General features: G+C 43.3%; 1 protein-coding gene across 3 annotated transcripts in view; it reads right to left on the bottom strand.

Annotated features, from left to right (window-relative positions):
• Positions 1–1367: 1367 nt before the first annotated feature.
• KLF12 (KLF transcription factor 12) overlaps positions 1368–22672 on the bottom strand; it is a 243577-nt gene continuing 222272 nt past the window's right edge. For all 3 annotated transcript variants that reach the window (XM_082221431.1, XM_082221433.1, XM_082221432.1), the window contains one exon: positions 1368–2539. In XM_082221431.1, the coding sequence (XP_082077557.1) occupies positions 2358–2539 (182 nt within the window). In that variant the 3' untranslated portion in view covers positions 1368–2357. The remainder of the gene's footprint in view (positions 2540–22672) is intronic.

The raw sequence follows: 22672 nt of genomic DNA, 5'->3' as shown, positions 1-22672 counted from the left end.
TATCTAGAAAGCCAATTCGTAGAAGCTTGCTTATTATGATTTACAATTATGCTTATCCACCTTCTAGTCACATGTTCCTATCCCCGAACTACCAAACTTCTCCAGCCGAAGACTGATAAGCTGTGTGCCAGTGATGGAATTAAGACCGGCCCTTTCGAAAAAGGAGACATACAGTGTGGTCCCATTTGTCTCCTACTAAGCCCAATTCCGATGGTCCTTTCGGCTAAAAATCAGGAGGCAGGCACTAAATGCATGTATTGCTGCTGTGATAGGGGCAACTTTAGGCTCCCCACGCTTCTTGGTATGTTATCAATAACAGCATCTGGTATGTTCTATACTTATCACATTTTATTCTCTGTTTTGAATGTGCGTCTTACATTTGACTTCATCTAGCAATGTTTTCTTTTTAAATCTTTAGGACTAGACTTTAGTTTCCCATTCATGTTGCCTTGAATGTGTACTTAACTTTCTCCACTAACGTTTTATTCCGGATTGTTTTCGCTGACCTTTCAATGTAGGTTGTAAACTGCTTTGCTTTTTTTCTTTCTTAAAATTTTTAAAGCAGTATAGAAATGAAATTAATAATAACCATCATTATCATCTTTAAGAATATTTTAAGCTAGTCTGTGAGAAGTCAGACTTTGTGGCCTGCTCAACGCTTCATTTTCTTTCTGCCTTTTTTGTTTTGTTTTTGCAGCCTGTCTCATCTATCATAAACAGGGGCTAGGGGAAGTTCTTGCCATCATTCGAGCAACACGATCAGAGCAAGAGAGCGAAATGGTTGGCCTATTGTTTCTCAGGGAACTTTCAGGCAAAATCTGCCCACAAGAGCTACTTTCTTCCAGCAGAAAATGTTACTAGAATCAGTGAATCCCACCTGTCAAAACTGCTCCTTGACATACATGGAGCAGATATTTGGCTCCAGATAGTCATTCTCCATACATTTTTGGAATGCCTACCCACTCTGCCTCAACCCAGCACAACTTAGTCATGACTAAGTTTTGCCGAAACCAACAGAAGACTTACCCCAACTAGCCGTTGCTTTTAATAAGACTTGTTCACAAGCGACATTTTCTGGACTGAGGTTCTATGTTTAGGAAACAGCAAGTGTTTGGAGACCTCACTTAAAGTAGCTTCTTCCTGACTACTCCTGCCATTGATGTTGACGCATTCAATTCCCTTTCAGAAACAGCTATTCTTAGAGGCTGGAGCTCTAAGCACATTTACACTGAAAGTAAATTCTTCAAGCAAGTCAGAAGGCTGCTTCACACATGTGCATTCAGCATGGTGGTTGTAGAATCGACTCGACCTGCATGTGTGAATGAGCATTGCAGATCAAGCAGTACAGATCCGTCTTAGAACTGTGCAATGGAATCAGTTCACACATTCAGTTAAGGAGTCAACACCTGCTGATTAGGGAAGAAATGAGAGACAAAGCAACGTACATGTATGTTTGAACATTACTCACTTTCAAGTAAATATGCAGGGGGTTAATGTGTTGGTTTAGGGATGGTGGGTCGAACTTTTTTTCCCTACTGTGCAGCCAGGATGTTACATTTTAATGGTCTCTTCCTGTTATAAATTAAGCAAACAGATGTAGAGAGGGTTATTTCACACTGAAATGTTACTGGTGCCTGTTTTATAGATTCTAACAAAAACAGAGATTTACTTTAAATAAGGATTTAAAAAAAATAGTGGCTTCTAGAGTCTGGCATGATGACAGAGGGGTAAATATGTAAAATACCGCCATCTTTATTGCATAAGTGTGCTGAGGAATCTTTTCGCTTCAAGGAGATTTGTTTGTATCCCTCCTCTTTCCACTCGCTAGAGCTGGCTTCGTAGATTGTTGATCACTCAACAATCAGGCGTGGTGATATTCTGCCGTGTTTCGATAATAATCTTTTAAAAAAGGCGGCGGTGGCGGAAGGAGAAACAGGTGAAGAGGAGATCCAGGAGGCTTGTTCTTTCCAAATGTTTATGATATCCGGTTTTTGTGATAGCAGTAATTCTTCAGCAGGAAAAAAAAAGTGTGAGAAAAGGTACAAGCCATAAATACTTTTAAAAGGACATGGTTAGAAAATAATGCCCACTCTTGTCACATCCAGGCTATCATCTCCCAGCTGAAGGTGATAACTTTGCCCATGCTGGAAAAAAGCCGACTTCAGATGGGAGACAGAACAGTGGCACTACACTTCCTGCTTCTTTGTGTATATGGGACAACGTGGAACGCCCCCTTTTGTGCTAACGCCATCAAAACGGGATTCAGCCCTGCTGAATTCGCTGTAGTTAAAAGAGACCCAGCTCTTGGTACTTCCTTTTTTTTTTTTTGGTGGGGAGAGGGGAGAATGTAGCCTTTTTCAGACAAGCATGTGCCTTCGGCGGTGCAACGCCAAGTGATCCGAACGAGAAAAGCTTCTATCACAGTCTGCGCACTTGAAGGGCTTGACTCCCGTGTGTTTGCGGTAGTGCCTCGTCAGTTCGTCTGAACGGGCAAACTTCCAGGTGCAGCCCTCCCAGGTGCACTTGTACGGTTTCTCTCCTAGGAGACAAGGGGGAAAGGAAACGTCATACTGGGTTCAGAAACCTTGGCAAACTTAGTCTAGGAAAGGCAGATCAAAGAGAGATACTTGGTGCTCATGCAACATTGCAAATCACTTACCTGCCATACCTTGCGAGAACGGATATCAACTAGTCTCTAAACTGTCCGGATTCAAGCCTGCAATGGCCTTGAACTGGAATTTCTGGGTGGTGACGGTGTCAGATGTCACTACTACATAACTCAGGCCAAAAGCAATTGGTCATTCCAGCAAGGAAGATTCTTTACACCAAGGATGGGGAACTTGCTGCCTGCCGGATGTCATTGGACTCCAACTCTCAGCAGCCCCAGGCAGCAAAGGCAATGGCCAAGGATGCTGGGAGTTGTAGTCCAAGCCACACCTGGTTTACAGCAATTGGCCACATTTTACCCCTGGCCCCTAACAAAGGCTTTTGTTTTAAGCTTGGGTACTGGTCTGACCTATCGTTGCTCCTTGATGATGATGATGATGAATTTAATTTATATACCATCCTATACCTGCAGCTCTCAAGGCGGTTCACAGAATAAAATAATAATAATAATAATAATAATAATAATAATAATAATAATAATAATAATAAAATTTATTTATACCCCGCTCATCTGGCTGGGCTTCCCCAGACACTCTGGGCGGCTTCCAAAAGAATATTAAAATACTGTGATACATCAAACATTAAAAGCTTCCCTAAACAAATCCCTAAAAAATCAAAATATAAAACCACAAAATGCATAATCAACCCCCCTTTCACCTGGCTAGCCAGTAGTACATGTGAAAAGGATTTAGAGGTCTTGGTGGACCACAAGCTTAACGTGAGTCCACAGTGGGATGCAGCAGCAAAAAGTGGCTAATGCTCTTCTCGGCTGCTTCAACAGAAGTATAATGTCCATGTCAAAGGAAGTAATTGTCCGGCTCTGTTCTGTCTTGGTCAGACCACACATGGAGTACTATGCCTAGTTCTGGGAGCCAAAAGATGGATACTGAAAAGCTGGACCATGTGCAGAGGAGGGCAACCAAGATGACCAAGAATCTTGAAAACAAGCCTTATGAGGAATGGTTGAAGGAGCTGCGTAAGTTTAGCTCAGAAAAGAGGAGACTGAGAGCCATCTTCTAATACCTTAAGGGCTGTCACACTGAAGATGGAGATTGTTTTCTTCTGCTCTAGAGACCTGAACCAATGGCTTCAAGGTACAAGAAACGAGATTCTGATTAAACATCAGGAAGAACTTCCTAGAACTTTTTTCATGTATGCTACAACAGCAGCAAGAATACTTATTGCAAAGTATTGGAAGACACAAGATTTACCCACTCTGGAAGAATGGCAGATGAAGGTGATGGACTACATGGAATTGGCGGAAATGACTGGCAGAATCCGAGACCAGGGAGAAGAAACGGTGGAAGAAGACTGGAAGAAATTTAAAGATTATCTACAGAAATACTGTAAAATTAATGAATGTTAAAATGATGTTGGATTGAAAATAAATGGTTTTGGTATCAAGGCTAAGAAGAATATGTAAATATAGATAGTTATTTGGATGAAAATATATAGTTATAATAGGTTAAGATTATAGAGTAAAGATAAATGAAAGAGGGTAAGGATTTGCTGAAAGGACTTTGTAAACGGGAATACAAAAGGGGAGGTGTGAGGAGGTCAAGGAAATAAGCAAATGAATTTAAGATATTGAAAAATGGATTATTTCTTTTTAAGATATTGTTCTTTCTTTTTTCTTTTTTATTATTTTTTTAACCATCGGTTTTTTTAGGTCTTTTTTGGTAATTTTCTTGTTAGCTGTTCCTCTTTTTTCTTTTTTGTATGTTTTGTGTAAAATCTTAATAAATACTTTATATATAAAAAAATAAACATCAGGAAGAACTTTCTGACAGTAAGAGTTGTGGACTTTCCTTCATTGGCAGTTTTTAAGTAGAAGTTGGATGGCCATCTGTCATGGATACTTTAGTTGAGATTCCTGCATTGCAAGGGAGTTGGACTAAATGACCCTCAGGGTCCCTTCCAACCCTACAATTCTATGATTCTATGACCCTCTGGCTTAAACCCAAAAGAAGCTGGGTTGGCAACAACTTGATAATCCACATTTCTTCAGAGCTACCAGATTATTGTAGCCAAGAGGATTTCTACCCTTGGCATTGCCCAATTGAAGCAATGGAAGAACAGTTGTTTCACCTGGTTTAGTAGTGTTTAACTAGATTGAAATGTTCACATGTTCACAGCAACAACAGTGAAGGCTGTGGCATTGCAGTGTATCCCACCCTCAAGTCAAATGCCAAATGCTAACAGACAGTTGAAATATTTTTATTCATATCTAGATGGTCACGTTATTGGGCCCCAGGAATTTGGCAGCTGGTATATGGGCACGAACCGAGCGACAGATGGCCTGGCAATTGCTAAAGACAGCATGCATTGAAATGCAGTATGACATGCTCTCGCCACAAACAGCTGGCTAGCAATCCCATACCCACACACCAATATATCTCCTCTGACTTGGAAGACAGTCCATAGCCAGAAATCTGGCAACTACAGAGGAAGTGACATAGGTCTATAAGGAAATGCAGAAAACAGGTCATCTGACATGTTTAAACTACAGTTATTCATTCGGAAAATAACAAGAAGCTGCTGGATGAGGCCAGTGGTCCACCTAGTCCTGTTCTGAGAGCGACCTGTGCAAAGCCTGCAAGCTGGACATGAGTGCATCAACACAATTCACTGGGAATTGTTGTTGACATCTGTTTGTCTCAAGAGACGATGGAGTGTGCCTCCAGAGGTGAAGTCCAACTGCTGTGTTAGCAGCAAGTGAACTCCTTGGCGTGCAAACCTGGGCTGGAGGTCCTGGGCCGCCCAGACGATAAGACCCCTTCTTGGCCTCACTAATGTGCTCCAAAGGAAAGCAATGTGTTTAGCACCAGCTTGGCTACAGGAGTTGCTGGAAAAAGGCATGCAAGGCACCATCCATCTTAGGACTCCACTCTGGATTTGTGTAGGGTTTAACTTTTCTACTCCCAAAGAGTAGACTTAATATATTTAAATAACAATTGCCCACCCATTTGTTCTTAAGCTAGGAATAAAAATGTCAAGGACCCGCTAATCTGTTATGAAGCTAGGGAAACATTTGATCATGCCCTGTTCTCCCTTCATTCGCCAATATATGGAAGGAAAATAAGAAAGTCACCACTGTTCCTCTTGATTATCAGTCATCCCATTGCTTTACTTAAATTGGCACACAAGACTGGAAGGCAGTAGTAGAGTCCTGTTTCTCACTGAGCACATGGTCTCCCCATGTCCCATCCTTCTATCTAATCCAGCCTGGGGATCTTCAGACGTTGTTGGACTCAAACTACCACCAGCCCTAGACAATGTTCAGAGATGATGGGAGCTGGAGACATCTGAAAAGCACCAGGTTTGAGAGGACTGCTATACAGTAATCTACATATTTTGTATCTTAAGAACATAAAAAGAGTCCAGCTAGATCAGTCCATCTAGATCAGTCCATCTTTCTCCTTGCATCCTGTTTCCAATGAGGGGCAGTCAGATTCTTCCAATTTAAGCATAAAGGTCTGACTCTTAAGCAAGCTCAACATTTAGGGAAGAAGATTCATCTTGCCTGGCAAGTCTTGTTTTGTTTTCATGGTGGAAAAAGGGAGGGGTGGCATCAGAAACCAAGAGAACAAAAGGAGAGGCAGAATCTCAAGCTAGTGCTGAGCGCTAGTAATTTATTATTACAAATAAATTGCCCAATGCTTTTCAATAGAAATCCTTTTGAAAGGACATTCTCCCAGTGAGCTGTTTTAGCTGGCGTACTGCACTAAGAATATGTGCACGACCTTTTGCCCCTGAAGAAGAGTTTCCATGCAATAATAAATGACTACTTCTGAGCACCAAGAGCTCCTCCTCACCTTTTGTTCTCTCTCTACCCCCACTCCCCCAATTTCATGGCCACAATCCAAAACAGAGCTTTTGTTTCCAACACATGGGATTCAGAGTGCTTGCATCTGTGCTGGATTGTGGCCTATATGTTTACATGTTCTCTCATTAAGAGTTTACCCCACAGCTAGTGATGGGCGGATCTGTTCATTTCATGTCCTCCAGTCTTCAATTCTCCACATTTCCACACCAGCCTGCAATTACTATTTTCTAAAGTCTCCATCAGCATTTTAGTGTAATTTTCTCTGAATTTTGCCTAACAAACACATTTGTACAGAGCAATTTCCGCTAATAAAACACATTTTTGTATGCTGTTTTCACTGATATATGCATTTCTATGCACACTTTGCTCTATTATATGCATTTTTTGAACCCCTTGCCTGCCTGGAGAATTGCACCGAAAAAATAATATTAGGAGAATTGCTAATTCCATAGGATGGCTCTGTCTTTCATTTCTCGTGCTGTTTTAGAAAGTGCAAATTGGGTTGGTTCTCCTTTCAATACGAACTGCATTTAATTTCTCCTCCCGCACCGTCCTACCCCACTCCCCAAATTTAAGCACCACTGAATGCAAGCCCATAGCTTTTCATGTGCTCCTGATTGTTCCTCTGCAGCAGGATCAGCATTTGTTGCTGTTAAAATTCATCACCAAACGCAAGACCCATCATTTTCCAAGACCCATCATTTTCATACGATTTCAGGCAGACATGCTCCAACCCACAGAGGGTCAGCCACTTATGGATCCACCCTGCTGAACCAAAGTGGATCCTCAACCTCTGCTCTATTCACTGCTACAGGTAGCCTCAAGAACCACCTTTGTAGCTACTGTTAGTGGAATATCTGCCACCTCTTCCATGAGTCTCCCACACCAGGTCAGGGCGACTTAAAAACTCACAGGGCTAGCTTAACAGCAAGCTTAGAACACCACACTGGGAAAATTGGACTAACTGAGTTTAGAATTAGCTCCGACCCACCCCCTTCGTTGGTTTTGCTGGATCAAAAATGAACATTGGCATTCTCTGGCTCCTTGAATCACCAGCACACTGCACCCCAAAGCAATTGATGGCTTCAGCTCCACTTTCCAATGCATTTTGAGCAGATAAAGTTGAAGATTAGGTAAAGATAGTTATAGTTGGCAGCCGGAGGGTAAGCTATAATAAACTATAATTTGCAGGTTTGACTCTAACCCAAAGGAGACCTTAGTCATTTTTCAGCAGCTATTTTTAATACAAATATTTAACATTTTCCCCAAACAACCCTTGAACATGCCCACATGCTGAACTCCCCATTAATTACTGTTGTTAAATGATTGTTCACCACACCCATAACCTGATACAGCAAAAGGATGGGAAGGGGGAATGATTATACTTCAAGCATGACCTGGAATCCCAACAAAGTCTAATTAAAGTGCATGCCCACCTTGACTACCAAATTAAATCTGAAAGGCAAATCTTTCATGCCATTTCTGCTCCCATCCCCTTGGCGAGGGGGGGCGAGAGTACTTAGCCAGTAGTTATGCAGGTGACTAACTGCATTTTGGGTTATGCCCAAAATACACATTACTTGGACAATAAAAGTGTTTTAATTTAATGTGAAAACATCGCTGTAATTGACATAACCTCCGAGGGAACACGCAAACAGGGATTTGGCATTCTGTGTATGGAGTGGGACAAAGAGTGGGAACAGCTGCTGATTCTCCTTTGTTGATGGGTGGGGTGCTCCCAGGAAAGATCTCTGGCCCCTTCCCATGTTACGCTGGTGGCCTGGGAGATGCTGAACTGTGGCTCAATCTTTTATCTCCATTTTCGTTTAAGAAGGTTTTCATTTTATTCACAAAACATTATTTTATTACCAATTTATCATTTGCACATGCCTATTCTTTTTCTTTTTCTTTCCATGTCAAAAACACGTATTTTCTTATTCCCCCTTTCTCCTTAAAAAGCAAGACATGCAGTCCAGGCATTTACACACATCTGCCTATTACCCCAGAATTGAAGGGGTGGAGAAATGAACTGTATCCCAAGCAAGATTACAATATCCCCTTTCCTAGAATTTGAATAGTGTGGCCGTTTCAAGCTTGCAAGTTATAACATTTCATGTCCTAGTTTTACATGACCATAGGGCATCCGTAGCTGCTACACTGTGGAAAAGATGTGGGACTGGACAGCAGAATTTCCAAAAGCCCATGGAAGCCGCCTGGGTGAGTTTAAAGGACAATAGTTATTTCAGTTTCTGAATGCTTCCAGGTTACAATCAAGTTCTGGTACAAGAAGCTCAGCGTATCCTGTTCAGTGCAGGGATTTCATCAAGTACCTCAAACTTGGCATCTATTGATCCAATAATAATAATAATAATAATAATAATAATAATAATTTATTATTTATACCCCGCCCATCTGGCTGGGCTTCCCCAGCCACACTGGGCGGCTTCCAAAAGAATATTAAAATACTGTGGTACATCAAACATTAATAGCTTCCCTAAACAGGGCTGCCTTCAGATGTCTTCTAAAAGTCTGGTAGTTGTTGTTCTCTTTGACATCTGGTGGGAGGGCGTTCCACAGGGAGGGCACCACTACCGAGAAGGCCCTCTGCCTGGTTCCCTGTAACTTGGCTTCTCGCAGTGAGGGAACCGCCAGAAGGCCCTTGGTGCTGGATCTCAGTGTCCGGGAGACGCTCCTTCAGGTATACTGGACCGAGGCTGTTTAGGGCTTTAAAGGTCAGCACCAACACTTTGAATTGTGCTCGGAAACGTACTGGGAGCCAATGTAGGTCTTTCAAGACCAGTGTTATATGGTCTCGGTGGCCGCTCCCAGTCACCAGTCTGGCTGCTGCATTCTGGATTAGTTGTAGTTTCCGGGTCACCTTCAAAGGTAGCCCCACGTAGAGCGCATTGCAGTAGTCCAAGCGGGAGATAACCAGAGCATGCACCACTCTGGCGAGGCAGTCCACGGGCAGATAGGGTCTCAGCCTGCGTACCAGATGGAGCTGGTACACAGCTGCCCTGGACACGGATTTAACCTGTGCCTCCATGGACAGCTGTGAGTCCAGAATGACTCCCAGGCTGCGCACCTGGTCCTTCAGGGGCACAGTTACCCCATTCAGGACCAGGGAATCCTCCACACCTACCCGCCTCCTGTCCCCCAGAAACAGTACTTCTGTCTTGTCAGGATTCAGTCTCAATCTGTTTGCCGCCATCCATCCTCCAATGTCCAATGTCTGTCATGAGACCTGATGAAGGACACAAAGGCTGCTTCAGGTTATAACTAGGATGAGCATCCCTACCTGAACATACCTGAGCATGTCCTAGTGTACCAGTCTTGCTGCAGTGCCACCAAACACAGCAACAGTTCATCTAGCGCTGGGCTGGCATGGCAGAGGAGAGGACATTAGAAGAATAGCCTGCTAGATATTTCTGTTTTTAATGCTGAATTGTCAACTGTTGCAGCCCACTGTGGGGCCTGTGAATGAAGGGTAGGTAATAAATTTAATCATCATCATCATATCTGTATCAAATGAGACATCAAGCCAGCTCAGTTGCACTCAGTTGAGCCCCGGGATGTGGAATCACATCTTCATATTTTCTTTGTATGCTGAAAACTGGGGCAGCCAGAACTTGTATAATGGATTCTAACTGCACTGCACTGTGTGCTACAGGGACCAGTTCAAGATGTTGGTAATGGCCTATATGGTCCTAAATGACTCGGGGCCAAGTATATGCAATACCTCCTCCAAGTCCAGCCAACTCAGTTGTTAAGATGGTGGTTCTTATGAGAATTCGCAGTCGGGGAATGTGCCATAGAGTCTTCTTGGTGGTAGCAATCTAACTCTGGAATGTTTTCCCCTTTGTGATAGCTTTGTTTTCTTGATGCTTAGATGTTAGCTGCAGAATTTTTAAACTCAGGCTTTTATAAAGTGAGGTTAGGTCGTTCTTAATACCCAACAGTAGCAGTTTTGATGGTTCTGATTCTCACAGGTATTTTATAGTTGTCTTGGTTATTGTTGCATTATTTATGGTGTTGTGTTTTTACTTTATTTTATTTTTCTTGTAAGGAGTGGGTGGTGCTGTGGTCTAAACCACTAAGCCTCTTGGGCTTGCCGTTTGGAAGGTCGGCAGTTCAAATCTGTGCGATGGGGTGAGCACCCATTGCTCTGACCCAACTTCCGCCAACCTAGCAGTTCAAAAGCCTACCAGTGCAAGTAGATAAATAGGTACAGCTGTGGCGGGAAGGTAAATCACGTTTCCATGTGCTCTGGCTTCCATAACGGTGTTCTGTTGTGCCATAAGTGGTTTAGTCATGCTGGCCACACGACCCAAAAAGCTGTTTGTGGACAAACACTGGCTCCCTCGGCCTGAAAGTGAGATGAGCGCTGCAACCCCATAGACGCCTTTGACTGGACTTAACCGTCAAGTGGGTCCTTAGCCTTATTTTATTGTACATCACTCTGAATTTCCTTGGGAGGAAGGGAGATTCAGAAATACAAGAAATGAATGAATGAATAATAAAACCGCACCAAGGTGTAAATTTTCTTCTTCAGGGCAACAGCAATCAATGATGTTTCACTTCATTATACACTTGCCACCCAGATGAAAACACAAAGGTGATGCCAAATTGGGCCTTATCTGAAGTGTGAAAATGAGGAAAGTATATGGCAAGTTAAGTTTCATTGTTATGTGGACTCTCACATGGTTCAGACAACTTCAGCCATGACACTGCAAACCAATAAAAGGACAGTGGCTTCCTGAAGCAGCCATACTCACATGGAGAGCAATTTTGGATTTAATGCCTACCTGCAGTTGCAAAGCCAAGTAGATTATCACACCACAGTGTGCATATATTGAGCTGCATCAAAGCAGACAGAATATACTGAGTCACAAACTGATCAGAAATGAGTGTGCCTTGAGTCACTTGGTCTCACGAGAGCACTTTGATTCAGTATGATTTAAGTATGCAATATAAGTGAATGGGCTGAATCATCTTTATCTGTTTGGGGGAAGTTATTGAACGTAAGCTTTGTAGAACCATCGTAATAGCAAATTATGCAAATAAATGCTCTCATTAGCACATTGACATTGAGCAAACACATGGGAACTATATGTTCTAAGAACAGAATAACTTATTCATAATCCATTACGGGTCAACTTGGGGCAAAGTCCCAGAAATTGCAACTACGGATTAGTTTCCTTGTTCTAACACTGACTCATACGGACTTTGGGCGAGTTGTGATATGATGTATAATAAATCAGGAAACTTAAGGAAGAATATATATCCCTTGTCTTATTCTTCTGTTGGTTAATGTGTCACTCCTACGTTCAGGCCAAGTTCTCTTCTAAAGTTACCCTTCCCCTATTTCCTCACAAATTGCCTGCTGTTGTCTGCAAACAATGTCGAAAAATGAGGCACAGGTCACCAAGTTGTGGTGAGGATCCTGAAGGAGGAGATTTTAATCCAACCTTCATCAACCTGGAACCTTCCAAGTTGACAAAGGCTGTTCTAATCAATGGTTCGAAGGACTCATTGACTAAGAGGCCAGTTTGAGAGATGTGCCCCAGAATCCTTTGCAGCATCACAGTAGGTCCTGCAACACAGCTCTTGGAATTTGCATAGCTTTCCTGACATCCCAGAGTCTGAGCAATTCTTCTCTCTGGTCCCAACTAGGTGTATTTCTGTGCATAATAGGGGCATACAGGAGGTATATTATGAAAATCTGAGCCAGGAGTGAAGCTTGTAAGAGGGAATCACAAGATATGCTGAGAAGGTTTCATAGATTTATGGCGAATCCAGTCCGTGTATCATTTAGGACATTTGCACTACAAATTTATGGGAGCATGGTACCAATTTAACTGATCTGGCTTCCGACTCAGAATCCTGGGAATTGAAGTTTTGTAAGGTGCTGAGGATTTTGTTAATTTGGTGGTAAGAGGAAATAAGCATGTATTACCATTTTATATTTCCGTTGTAGTTAAGCACTTGCTGTTCCAGTTCTTTCAGCCCATACCTAATTTTTCTATACTCTTAAGGAGCACCATTATCTTGCCAATTTTGGAAACGGATTAACGTTCTAATCCACGCGAGTGACAAGTGATATAGAAACGTAGGTTTTAGTACAGAACCGGAAAGGAAAACAGGAAACTCTGAAAACAAAATGCTAAGAATCAGCTTCCTCTACTGCTTGCATAGCTATGCCTTCTAAAGCAAAGTGAGACATGTCCCTTAGGTTACAATGCAAAGTTTATACAGCCTTTTTCTACTACCCAAGGGTCCATAGTCCATTCTTAAGGGAGAACTGCCAAGCTGGCTGTTTGCTCAGGTGCAAAGTTGCAAGCGTCTTTCTTTGGCCACAGCCCTTTGGTTACAGCTTGGATGCAAGCAAACTACAGTGGTGCCCCGCAAGACGAATGCCTTGCAAGACGGAAAACTCGCTAGACGAAAGAGTTTTCCGTTTTGGAGGTGCTTCGCAAAACAAATTTCCTATGGGCTTGCTTCGCAAGATGACAATGTCTTGCGAGTTCCTGCTGGTTTTTTCCCCCTTCCCCCCTTTTTCTAAGCCGCTAAGCCGCTTATCAGCTGATCCGATAAGCAGATAAGCCGCTAAAAGCCGCTAATCCGTCAATGGGCTTGCTTCGCAAGACGAAAAAACCGCTAGACGAAGAGAATCACAGAACGGATTCTTTTCGTCTTGCGAGGCACCACTGTACATCCAGAGAGTTTCCTGTTGAAAAAGACTGACCATTTCTACTTATTGTGAGATTACCTTGAAAGCTACCCATGCTGAAATAATTGTTCTCGCTTAAAACAAACACTGACATCTCTCCAATTGCAGCGCCTTCCTTCCCAAGGAAGCTGCTGTCTAAAAAAACCTAAAAATTCCTTGATCGAAAGTTATTTCCCCCTGTTCGTCATTACACAAATATTTGTCTCATTCAACACACAAAGGCCAAAGCATCATAATGACTTGCAAACGACAAGAGTCCTGCCCTGAGTGCTGGAGGTGGAATGAAGGAGATATCATATTTTTCCTGTCCTGCTATGGTCTCTGGCCAGACAGATCGCAACTTTTTGTAGTGCTAATACCTCTCAACTTTTTCTCTATTTGAAATGCTGGACACAGAAAACAGTTAACGCTTTTAGAGCAAATCACTTGAAGAAAACATGCTCAAGGCAATGTTGCAAAACCCAAGATAGAAAAAAGATGTTGTAGTAGGGGTAAGAGATAAAGCGCTGTGGTGACCAGCAAGGGTGGCAATTGGAGCCTAGATTGTCTCACTTCTTACCAGGACGTACAACCAGAGCTCCTTGTCTCCCTGCAATTAAAAGGCCTTGAATTACCATATTTTTCGCTCCATAAGACACACCTGACCATAAGACGGTGTGGTTTTAGAGGAGGAAAACAATAAAAAATATTCTGAACGAAACAGTGGATGTTTGATTTTTGTGGTTTATGCTGTGGCAGCCTCCTTTATCGTTAGAGTCCCTTATCTCTCGATCGCTTGCTGATCAGCTGCTAAGCAGCTTTGTTTCAACACCCCCTTCCCTCTTTCTAAGAAGAAAAAAAAGCATGATCTGCTTTTCATCCCTGGGCAATTTGGCTCCAGGGACCACACATTCACTCCATAAGATGCACAAACATTTCCCCTTACTTTTTAGGAGGAAAAAAATGTGTCTTATGGATCAAAAAATACGGTACTTGCCTCTGTTTCATGGGACCTTCTGCTCTGGACTGTTATGTTTCACCCACAACACCTCATTATTTTTATTAAATTTATATCCCGCCATTTCTCCCAAAGGAGCCTAAAGATGGTTGCTATTTGGTTTAACAGAGATCCAATCTATTTAAAAATGCCTGATACGGAATTATAACATAATCATAAGCATGCTTTTGTAACCCGTGATTGGATTTTAATACTAAAATACTTTTTAGGAAGTATTTCTTAATGTTGCTGCAAATGGAGTATTTCCAGTGGTATCACTGGTTTTCATGTCATCTGTGGGTGATCTACAACCTGAAGATTATTCATATTGCTCTGGCAGTTGGTGAGTCATAACGTTATGGCAGAAACAGAAGTAGTGATTTCCATGGGGCAAGTACAAGGTTTTGCACTGGCTTCTGAATATGCGTTTGGAGTAAGGTTGACTGGATGATCCAGAGATCTGCTATCCTAAAGGTCTACCAACAACTACAACGGCACAATGGGACCTCTGCATTCAAAGGCAATAAACCTCTGCATTCCAGATGCTGTGAAAAATGGAGGTGGTTCTGCCTTCATGCTTATGAACCTCCCAGAAGTATCTGAGCATCTGACCTTCCAAGGCTCTTCACATTATACAGCTCCATCCTACACATGTTTACTTGGAAGCCAGCCCTCCAGAGTTCAGCAGGGCCTACTTCTGGGAAAAAGTAGACAAGACTGCAATGTTACGGTGCTTTCAGGCACCATAAAAATCAGCCAATATTAGCTTCCTCCTTGTTATACATGGTAACTTGCAGGGCTGGTCTCAGGACCTCTGGAAAGTTGCTCTTTCATACAGAAGTACAAAATGCGCATTCCACTGGTGGCCAAGCTATAGCATGGCTTTCACAAGTGGTACAAACAGTGGAGGTCTGTGGAAGTCCTGGAGAGGAGCAGTGAGTTTGTGCGGCTGGGTACAGCGCAGAATGAGGCCTGTTGTCTTGTATGCTTCCTCTGCAGCACTGTTGCTTTCTCCCATGCTCTGGAAAAAACACGTCAAGGCACGCAGCACTGTAGAAGTATGGTAGCATAAACCGGCATACCTTCCCTCATGCCTTGCATTTTTTTGTGGCACACTAAAACCTCAGCGCCTAGGACTTGCCGATTGCATGGTTGACGGTTCGAATCCCCGCGGCGGGGTGCGCTCCCGTCGTTCGGTCCCAGCGCCTGCCAACCTAGCAGTTCGAAAGCACCTCTGGGTGCAAGTAGATAAATAGGGACCGCTTACCAGCGGGAAGGTAAACGGCGTTTCCGTGTGCTGCGCTGGTGCTGGCTCGCCAGATGCAGCTTGTCACGCTGGCCACGTGACCCGGAAGTGTCTGCGGACAGCACTGGCTCCCGGCCTATAGAGTGAGATGAGCGCACAACCCTAGAGTCTGGCAAGACTGGCCCGTACGGGCAGGGGTACCTTTACCATATTTTTCGCTCTATAAGATGCACTTTCCCCCTCTAAAAGGTATGGGGAAATGTATGTGCATCTTATGGAGCGAATGCAGGCTGCGCAGCTATCCCAGAAGCCAGGAGAGCAAGAGGGATTGCTGCGCACCGATCCCTCTTGCTCTCCTGGCTTCAGCGATAGCCACACAAAGCCTCTTGAGCACAGCGGGAGCGCTCCTGCCTCTTTGCTCAAGAGGCTTGGCATTACTTTCGCTGAAGCCAGGAGAGCAAGAGGGATCGGTGCGCAGCGATCCTGCTTGCTGTCCTGGCTTCCAGCTTAGCCGCGCACAGCCTCTTCCGGGCAGGGAGAGCCTTCATCCCACTGCCCTGAAGAGGCTTCGTGCGGCTATCCCAGAAGCCAGAACAGCAAGAGGCTATCCCAGAAGCCAGATCCATCTTGCTGTTCTGGCTTCTGGGATTCAGAATATTTTTTTTCTTGTGTTCCTCCTCCAAAACATAGGTGCGTCTTATGGTCTGGTGCAGGGGTCTGCAACCTTTAAGACAAAAAGAGCCACTTGGACCCGTTTCCGAAGAAAAAACAACTGGGAGCTGCAAAACCATTGCGACATTTAAAACAAATATATCCCTGGAGCCACGATCTGACAGCGGGCAGGAAGGTGCGTGACTAACGCACGCACCGCCCCCATGCGACGTCACAGCCAGTACAGCGCCCGCCACAGTGAGTAGTGTTGGGGCGCACAATGCGCCTCCTCACCTCGCTAGTATCCGCCCCGGAGCCGCAGCAAAGATGTAAAAGAGCCACATGCGGCTCCGGAGCCGCAGGTTGCAGACCCCTGGTCTGGTGCATCTTATAGAGCGAAAAATACGGTAGTTGCAAGGGTTGACTACCCCTGGAATTTTTTGGTAGGCCCAGGATGGTTGTTTTGAGATTTCTGCCTAAAAACCATACTGCTTCAGCCCTGAGAAACTGTTTACGTGTTTATGAAGATGCAAACACTTCCAAATGGCATTTCATGTTACCACCAAATCAACTCCATGGGTAACTGAACGGGGAGTTTACATCTGTCTACTTTGAGTGACCTTAAATCTGTAACATATATATTTTGCACAGCCCCCACGCAGCTGTAGGGCCCGGTTTTTAATCTTATTCTAGGAATGCATGTGGGCTGAAGTTCTAGAAGGCACAGTATTAAGCAGTGATTTGGACTTTGGGGAAATCTTATTCTTTGAACATAATGAAATCATCAGCATTCCCAGGTGGCACACACGCAGACATAAACACACACACAACTATTTAGAAAGCCAACAGTCACTGCCGAAAATCTTTTCATAACAACTCGAAGACCGAGCACAATCGGAGGATTGCTTTTCTTCATTCCTCTAACACACTGTTGTGGGAATAACAATTTGGGATCTATTCCAGCTGGGCACCATGTCAGACCTACAGAGCAGAGCAATCTTTCTTCAGCATGCATTTGTGGATGCTTTATGATCACACCCTTGCAATCACACCTGCATGTTCAGCAGAACGCTGCATTCATTTGCACCTGAACCCTAATGTAGAAACGGAGTCCTGGGATTTTGATAGAACTTATTTCCACCATACTTATTTGCTACATTTATATTTATGGTTGCCATACTGAAGACCTGTGCTCTGGCCCTCCTCATGCTATTGGGACTATCATCTCTCCTTGTCTTTGACCACAGGCCATGCTGGCTGGGACTGCTAGGAGTTGGAATCTGACAACACCCCTGAGCTCTGGAATGGCAAAACACTGGCCATTATCTAGAAGCACTAGATTGTGGCTCACTAATTTACCATAGGCTCACAAAAAATAAGATTTCCTAAACGGTTCAGTTATCAGGTCTCAGGGTCACTGTTGCCTGGTATTCTCTAAGTAGTCTGTAATAATACAAACTCATTGTTAAAACCGTGTTTATGGAAGACAATCTTACTCGGCTACGAGTGATCGCCAAAGAAGAATTATTCTCTAAGTCTTAACTTTCAGAAACTAAACATGACCATGTCCATTTAGTGTGGCATAGCCGTAGGCCAACGAATTTGACCATTAGAAGCCCATTTTACCTATTCTGAACAAGCAAGCAAGCTAACAAGCATCTCAAGTTCTTGGTCACTGTGGCGATCTCACGGGGTCCCCAGATGTTTCACTGTCTACTGATCCCTGTGCCACCACTTTATTTCTCGCTGCCACCACCCAGGCTCTACCTGGTACAATACTGAGTCCAGTCAGGTTTAAATTGGAATATAAACTTCTGTTTATTTATTGCAGTTTAACAAGCGTGTGGTTTCATAAACAGTATCGGTCAATTACAATCATGGGGTGCCTATCTAGACCTATAACTTCCGCTACCTGCTCTCACTCACTAAACCACCTCTCAGATATTTACTTGTCTTCCCAGCGCCTAACTGTTCCTGACTCAACTTATTTCGCTACACTAACTCAGCCTCCCCACAGACTCTATCCCAATTCACTTCCACTCCAACCAACCACCCAACTCTCAACAAACCCCCCCCTTTCGCCCCTCCCAGAGCTGGTCTTATAGTTCCTCTGACTCCACCCCCTGGGTTCTGATTGGGTAACCTGTTTAACTATTTCACCTCCAGCACTCTCATATGTTAACGTCACAGTCACCAATTCCTTATTTGCCACTCTGGGTGCTATGTGAGAAGAAGATCACAACAGTAACAACAGCTCAGTCAGTAGAGCATGAGATTCTTAATCTTAGGGCTGTGGGTTCAAGCCCAACGTTGGGCAAAAGATGACATTCATGGTCCCGTCCAACTCTGCAATTCTATGATTCTATTATTCCAGAGCCCAGTCTTTTTGTATTATGTGCTCTGTCCTAATATCCTTGAGGTTTTTATTTACGATCAAGAGGCATATAATGTTCCGTTTTTCAGTTAAATAACTAAATTGCGAGAGAGGACTTGAAAGCGGAAAACCTGCTGAAGGGAAGGAGGGAAGTCATATGCTTGGCAGAACAAAAAGTATTTGTGTTTGTTATTGTATTGTCAATAATACTGTTTATGGAAGAAAATAATAAAAATATATTTCAAAAAAATAATGTGTTTGTTTAAAAAATTAACAAATATACAAAAATCCTTTAACATCGCAGCAATCCATTTGCTGACTGCAAAAACAGGTAACAAAAATGAAACTGAAGAAAACGATTCATTTATCAATACTGCAGGCAGAACTGGCCGAGGTTATTTGCTTCCTGAAGCAGAAAATCTAAGTGGTTTTAGTTTTAGAAAATAGGAAATAAATGTCAAAACTGCTACTCTTTACTGGTAAATCAGTTTGCTCTCTGAGGCAGTTGCTTTGCTATGTCTTACGACAGAGATAGCCCTGAAGAGCCCAAACACAGTAGCTTCTAGTGGTTTCCGTAGTGAAATTGGAAATACACACAGAAAGATAAAGCTACACTTGAAGTATTGCTAGTATTGGTATTTCAACCTTAAAGAAGTAAGGAGTTTGGGCTGATGACGTAACCTTTCAGTCTGGCAAGGTTGTTGTGGGACAAATTGTTGTCGCCTGTGGCATAAATGAACGTGGAGAATTTGCCGTAAAGAAAGCCAAAGAGTCTACAGAATGGAGACCAACCCCGAGAGGATTAGAAGGAGAGAATGACTCGTCTCCATTCTGTCAAATGAAGGGATTACTCTAGGCAAGTAAATTTCTCTCAGGTAGAGCAGACAAATAGTATTAAACCATTCTTAACCAAACAAAAGGTACTGAATGGTGCTTAAAGGTCACAGAACAAGTCGAACTTATTTTTCATGTCTCCAGTCATGGGTCTTACCTGTGCTTCCAACTACTGAAAGGGGAGAAAATATGAACAAAGACTAATGACAGGTGCCATTTCTTATTCAAATAAATATCTGGTGGAGCCTGAGGAATGCAGAGTTTAAACAGGCTCAGACTAAACAAAACACAAAAGTTGTCTGCCACCCTCTCTTCTGCAGGTGTCTCAGATTTATTAAAAAGGAAAATACCTTGGACCACAGGATGCCGTGTAACAAGGCTGCATTTCTGACTGCATTTAGCAAGGCTGCATTTAGCAATGCCTCCATGTGCAGATCAGGAGCCCCAAAGTCTAGTGAGAGAGTCAGAATCAAGGCATTTTCTTTCAGACACGATCGTGATCCTCTGAAATAATACTAAAGCCCATTGAGGCTGCGTATTGTACCCTCAGTTTTCCTGGAGTTGGTGTCACAAAGTGACCAAGAGCATGAGCTATAAGCTGATCAGCCACAAACTCACAAGCTGGCCTTATGCTCTCTGCCCCCGCCTTGGTCTGAAATGGGACAACACCACTAGCTCTCCTTTGCAGGATTGTCAACAGGATTAATTAAATAATGTGCCTGAAGTGCTCTGCAAATTTGAAGTGTGCTATCCATCACATCTGAACTGGGCTAATGGCTGCTAAGAGATGGACTGTTGATAGGTCCCCTTCGTTATATTTAAGCAGGCTCAAAGCACTTTCTTTTAATCACAGGCCAGGTACTCCGAATTATAACATTATGAACCCTTCAACTCCAACCCTGAATCTTCCAGTGGAGATCGTGTGGACACACAAGACCTTAGATCCAGCTCCATGCCTTCTGTTGCAAGGCTACTGAGACTGCAAGTTCCCTGAGGCATAGAATCATATTTTGTCACTATTACACTGCAATGTAACAGGACGCGGGTGGCGCTGTGGGTTAAACCACAGAGCCTAGGGCTTGCCGATCAGAAGGTCGGCAGTTCAAATCCCTGCGACGGGGTGAGCTCCCGTTGCTCAGTCCCAGCTCCTGTCACCCTAGCAGTTTGAAAGCACCTCAAAGTGCAAGTAGATAAATAGGTACCGCTCCGATGGGAAGGTAAACGGTGTTTCTGTGCGCTGCTCTGGTTCGCCAGAAGCGGCTTAGTCATGCTGGCCACATGACCCGGAAGCTGTATGCCGGCTCCCTCAGCCAAGAAAACGAGATGAGCGCCGCAACCCCAGAGTCGGCCACGGCTGGACCTAATGGTCAGGGGTCCCTTTACCTTTTACACTGCAATGTGATGGGACACTAAATAAAAAGAAAGCTACCATTAAAGAACGTGTTAGTGTAAGCCATGTGTTAGTGTAAGCCAGTGTTAGAAACAGAGAAATGAAAGCACTGAGCTAAATGGCACCTTAAACCTAGGCACAACAATGGAATGTCTAGGCGTCTTTTTTATAACAAGAATACAAAGCTGAAAACGAATGAACTGCAGCAGTTCATTTTTCACATGGTCTAGTCCTCTCCCTGTCCACCCCCCTGATATTCTTAAGAGGGGGTTTTCTCCAGTCTTCAGAGAGTAGCTGAAAGTGGGGAGGCAGAAAAAGCTCCTCCTTTCCTTCCACTCTGCAGTTTTAATCTGAAATTTTAGGCGCAGAATTGTGCCCAGAGCTCAGAAACTGCTTGCGCTAATGAAATTCCCTGTCGCAAAATGCGCCTAGAAGTTTCAAACACTGGTGTCAGTGTAGAGTCATGCATAGTCATCCTTCCCACGCTGTATTTCAAACTGGTAGGAACACAAATGTGTCATGATTTAAGTTGTGGAAGATTCTATTGACTAAACCCATTGAAATGAATAACTATGACAAATTTAGAGCCTTTAATTTCAGTGGGTCTATTCCGAGTAAAAATTACTTTGCTACAACTCTTAGTCATAAGCCCCTTCTCCTTGGTCAAGGTTGTAAGGAATTCAAGGGCAGGCTTGTAAATAGCTACTTGCCTGCTGTGGTAAATAAGAATCCTCTCCAGGTGACTGGACAGGAAAGTTCAAGTCAGAAGACTGGGATCTTTTATTCATTTTTAATCTGTTTATATACCACAAATGACTAACACACATAGGTATTGATAGGTGGGCTAGAAAAAGGCTTGTGGGCTAGCAAGTTTGGACAACATTTTGGAAAACAATGTACATTTGTTTCTTGTATGGCAACCAGTCGCTTTTGCCTGTGGAAAAATGGTCTAGTAAGACAGAGGCCATAATTAGCATGAAGAAGTTGTTTTGTATGAAACTGCCACATAGCAGGCACTATGGTTTTTTGAACTATACATGTGGAGAGACAGACTTGAACAACGGATACATATTTTGTGTATGAGTATACAGTGTTTTTAAATAAAAACCTGCCATCTGATTTTCACAGATTACTCGTTAGGAGAGTCACTGTTAGCAATTAGTAGAATCTATGCTGACAAATCACAGGTGACATGACTTGTGATAGTTACTCCCTTGAAATAAGACCACACAAATTTATTCATAACCCTGTTATAATTTACATTACACATGATATTTCTCGGCTACTTTAGCTGGTTACGGGTGGGAGGCAGGGAATCAGAATTTAATACCTTGCATGTGTGACTCAGAATTCCTAGCTTCTGGTATGGCCGTGCTTGGGTTTCCAAGGAGCAGTTTATTATTAGAGTTTGCCCTCTAGCGGATTTGATGCTCATACAAAGATTTTTGACCGTAACCCAAGCTGAAATGCCAGTGGAAGGCACTAATCGCTGCAAAACATCTGCACTGTTGTAGATGCTTCCAACTCTCACCAAACATGTCTGAATCAGAAAAAGTTGCACCAGCTCAATGAAGTGGTTCGCCTTTCCTTTGCTGATACAGCAGTGCTGCTTCCCATGATATTTAGGCTATGTTTTAACCCAGGAGATCACACAGTTGCTTCGCATGCAGGCGGAAAAGGTTTTAGGAGAAGTACAGAGCATGTCAGTCCTGCCCATGCTATTTCTTGGCTTCAAACGCTATCAGAATGGACTCAATGGAGTGAAAGCAACAAGCACAGATCTCCTGTAGCATCTGACCCCCAGGATTCTAGGCATCCAAGCTACATCCTTCCTGCTTGATACCTACTTTTCTACGGTCAATGACTGTTTTGGATTTAAGAGTACAGGAAGCTGCTGTCATCGAATCATAGAACTGAAGAGTTGAAAGGGACCATGAGGTCATCTAGTGAAACCCTCTATGGTGCAGGAATCTTCCGT

This window comes from Podarcis vaucheri (genome assembly GCF_965113315.1).
Source record: "Podarcis vaucheri genome assembly, chromosome: 4".
Taxonomy (NCBI): domain Eukaryota; kingdom Metazoa; phylum Chordata; class Lepidosauria; order Squamata; family Lacertidae; genus Podarcis; species Podarcis vaucheri.
Note: the sequence above shows the minus strand (reverse complement) of the source record. Positions and strands in the feature narration are given on the sequence as shown.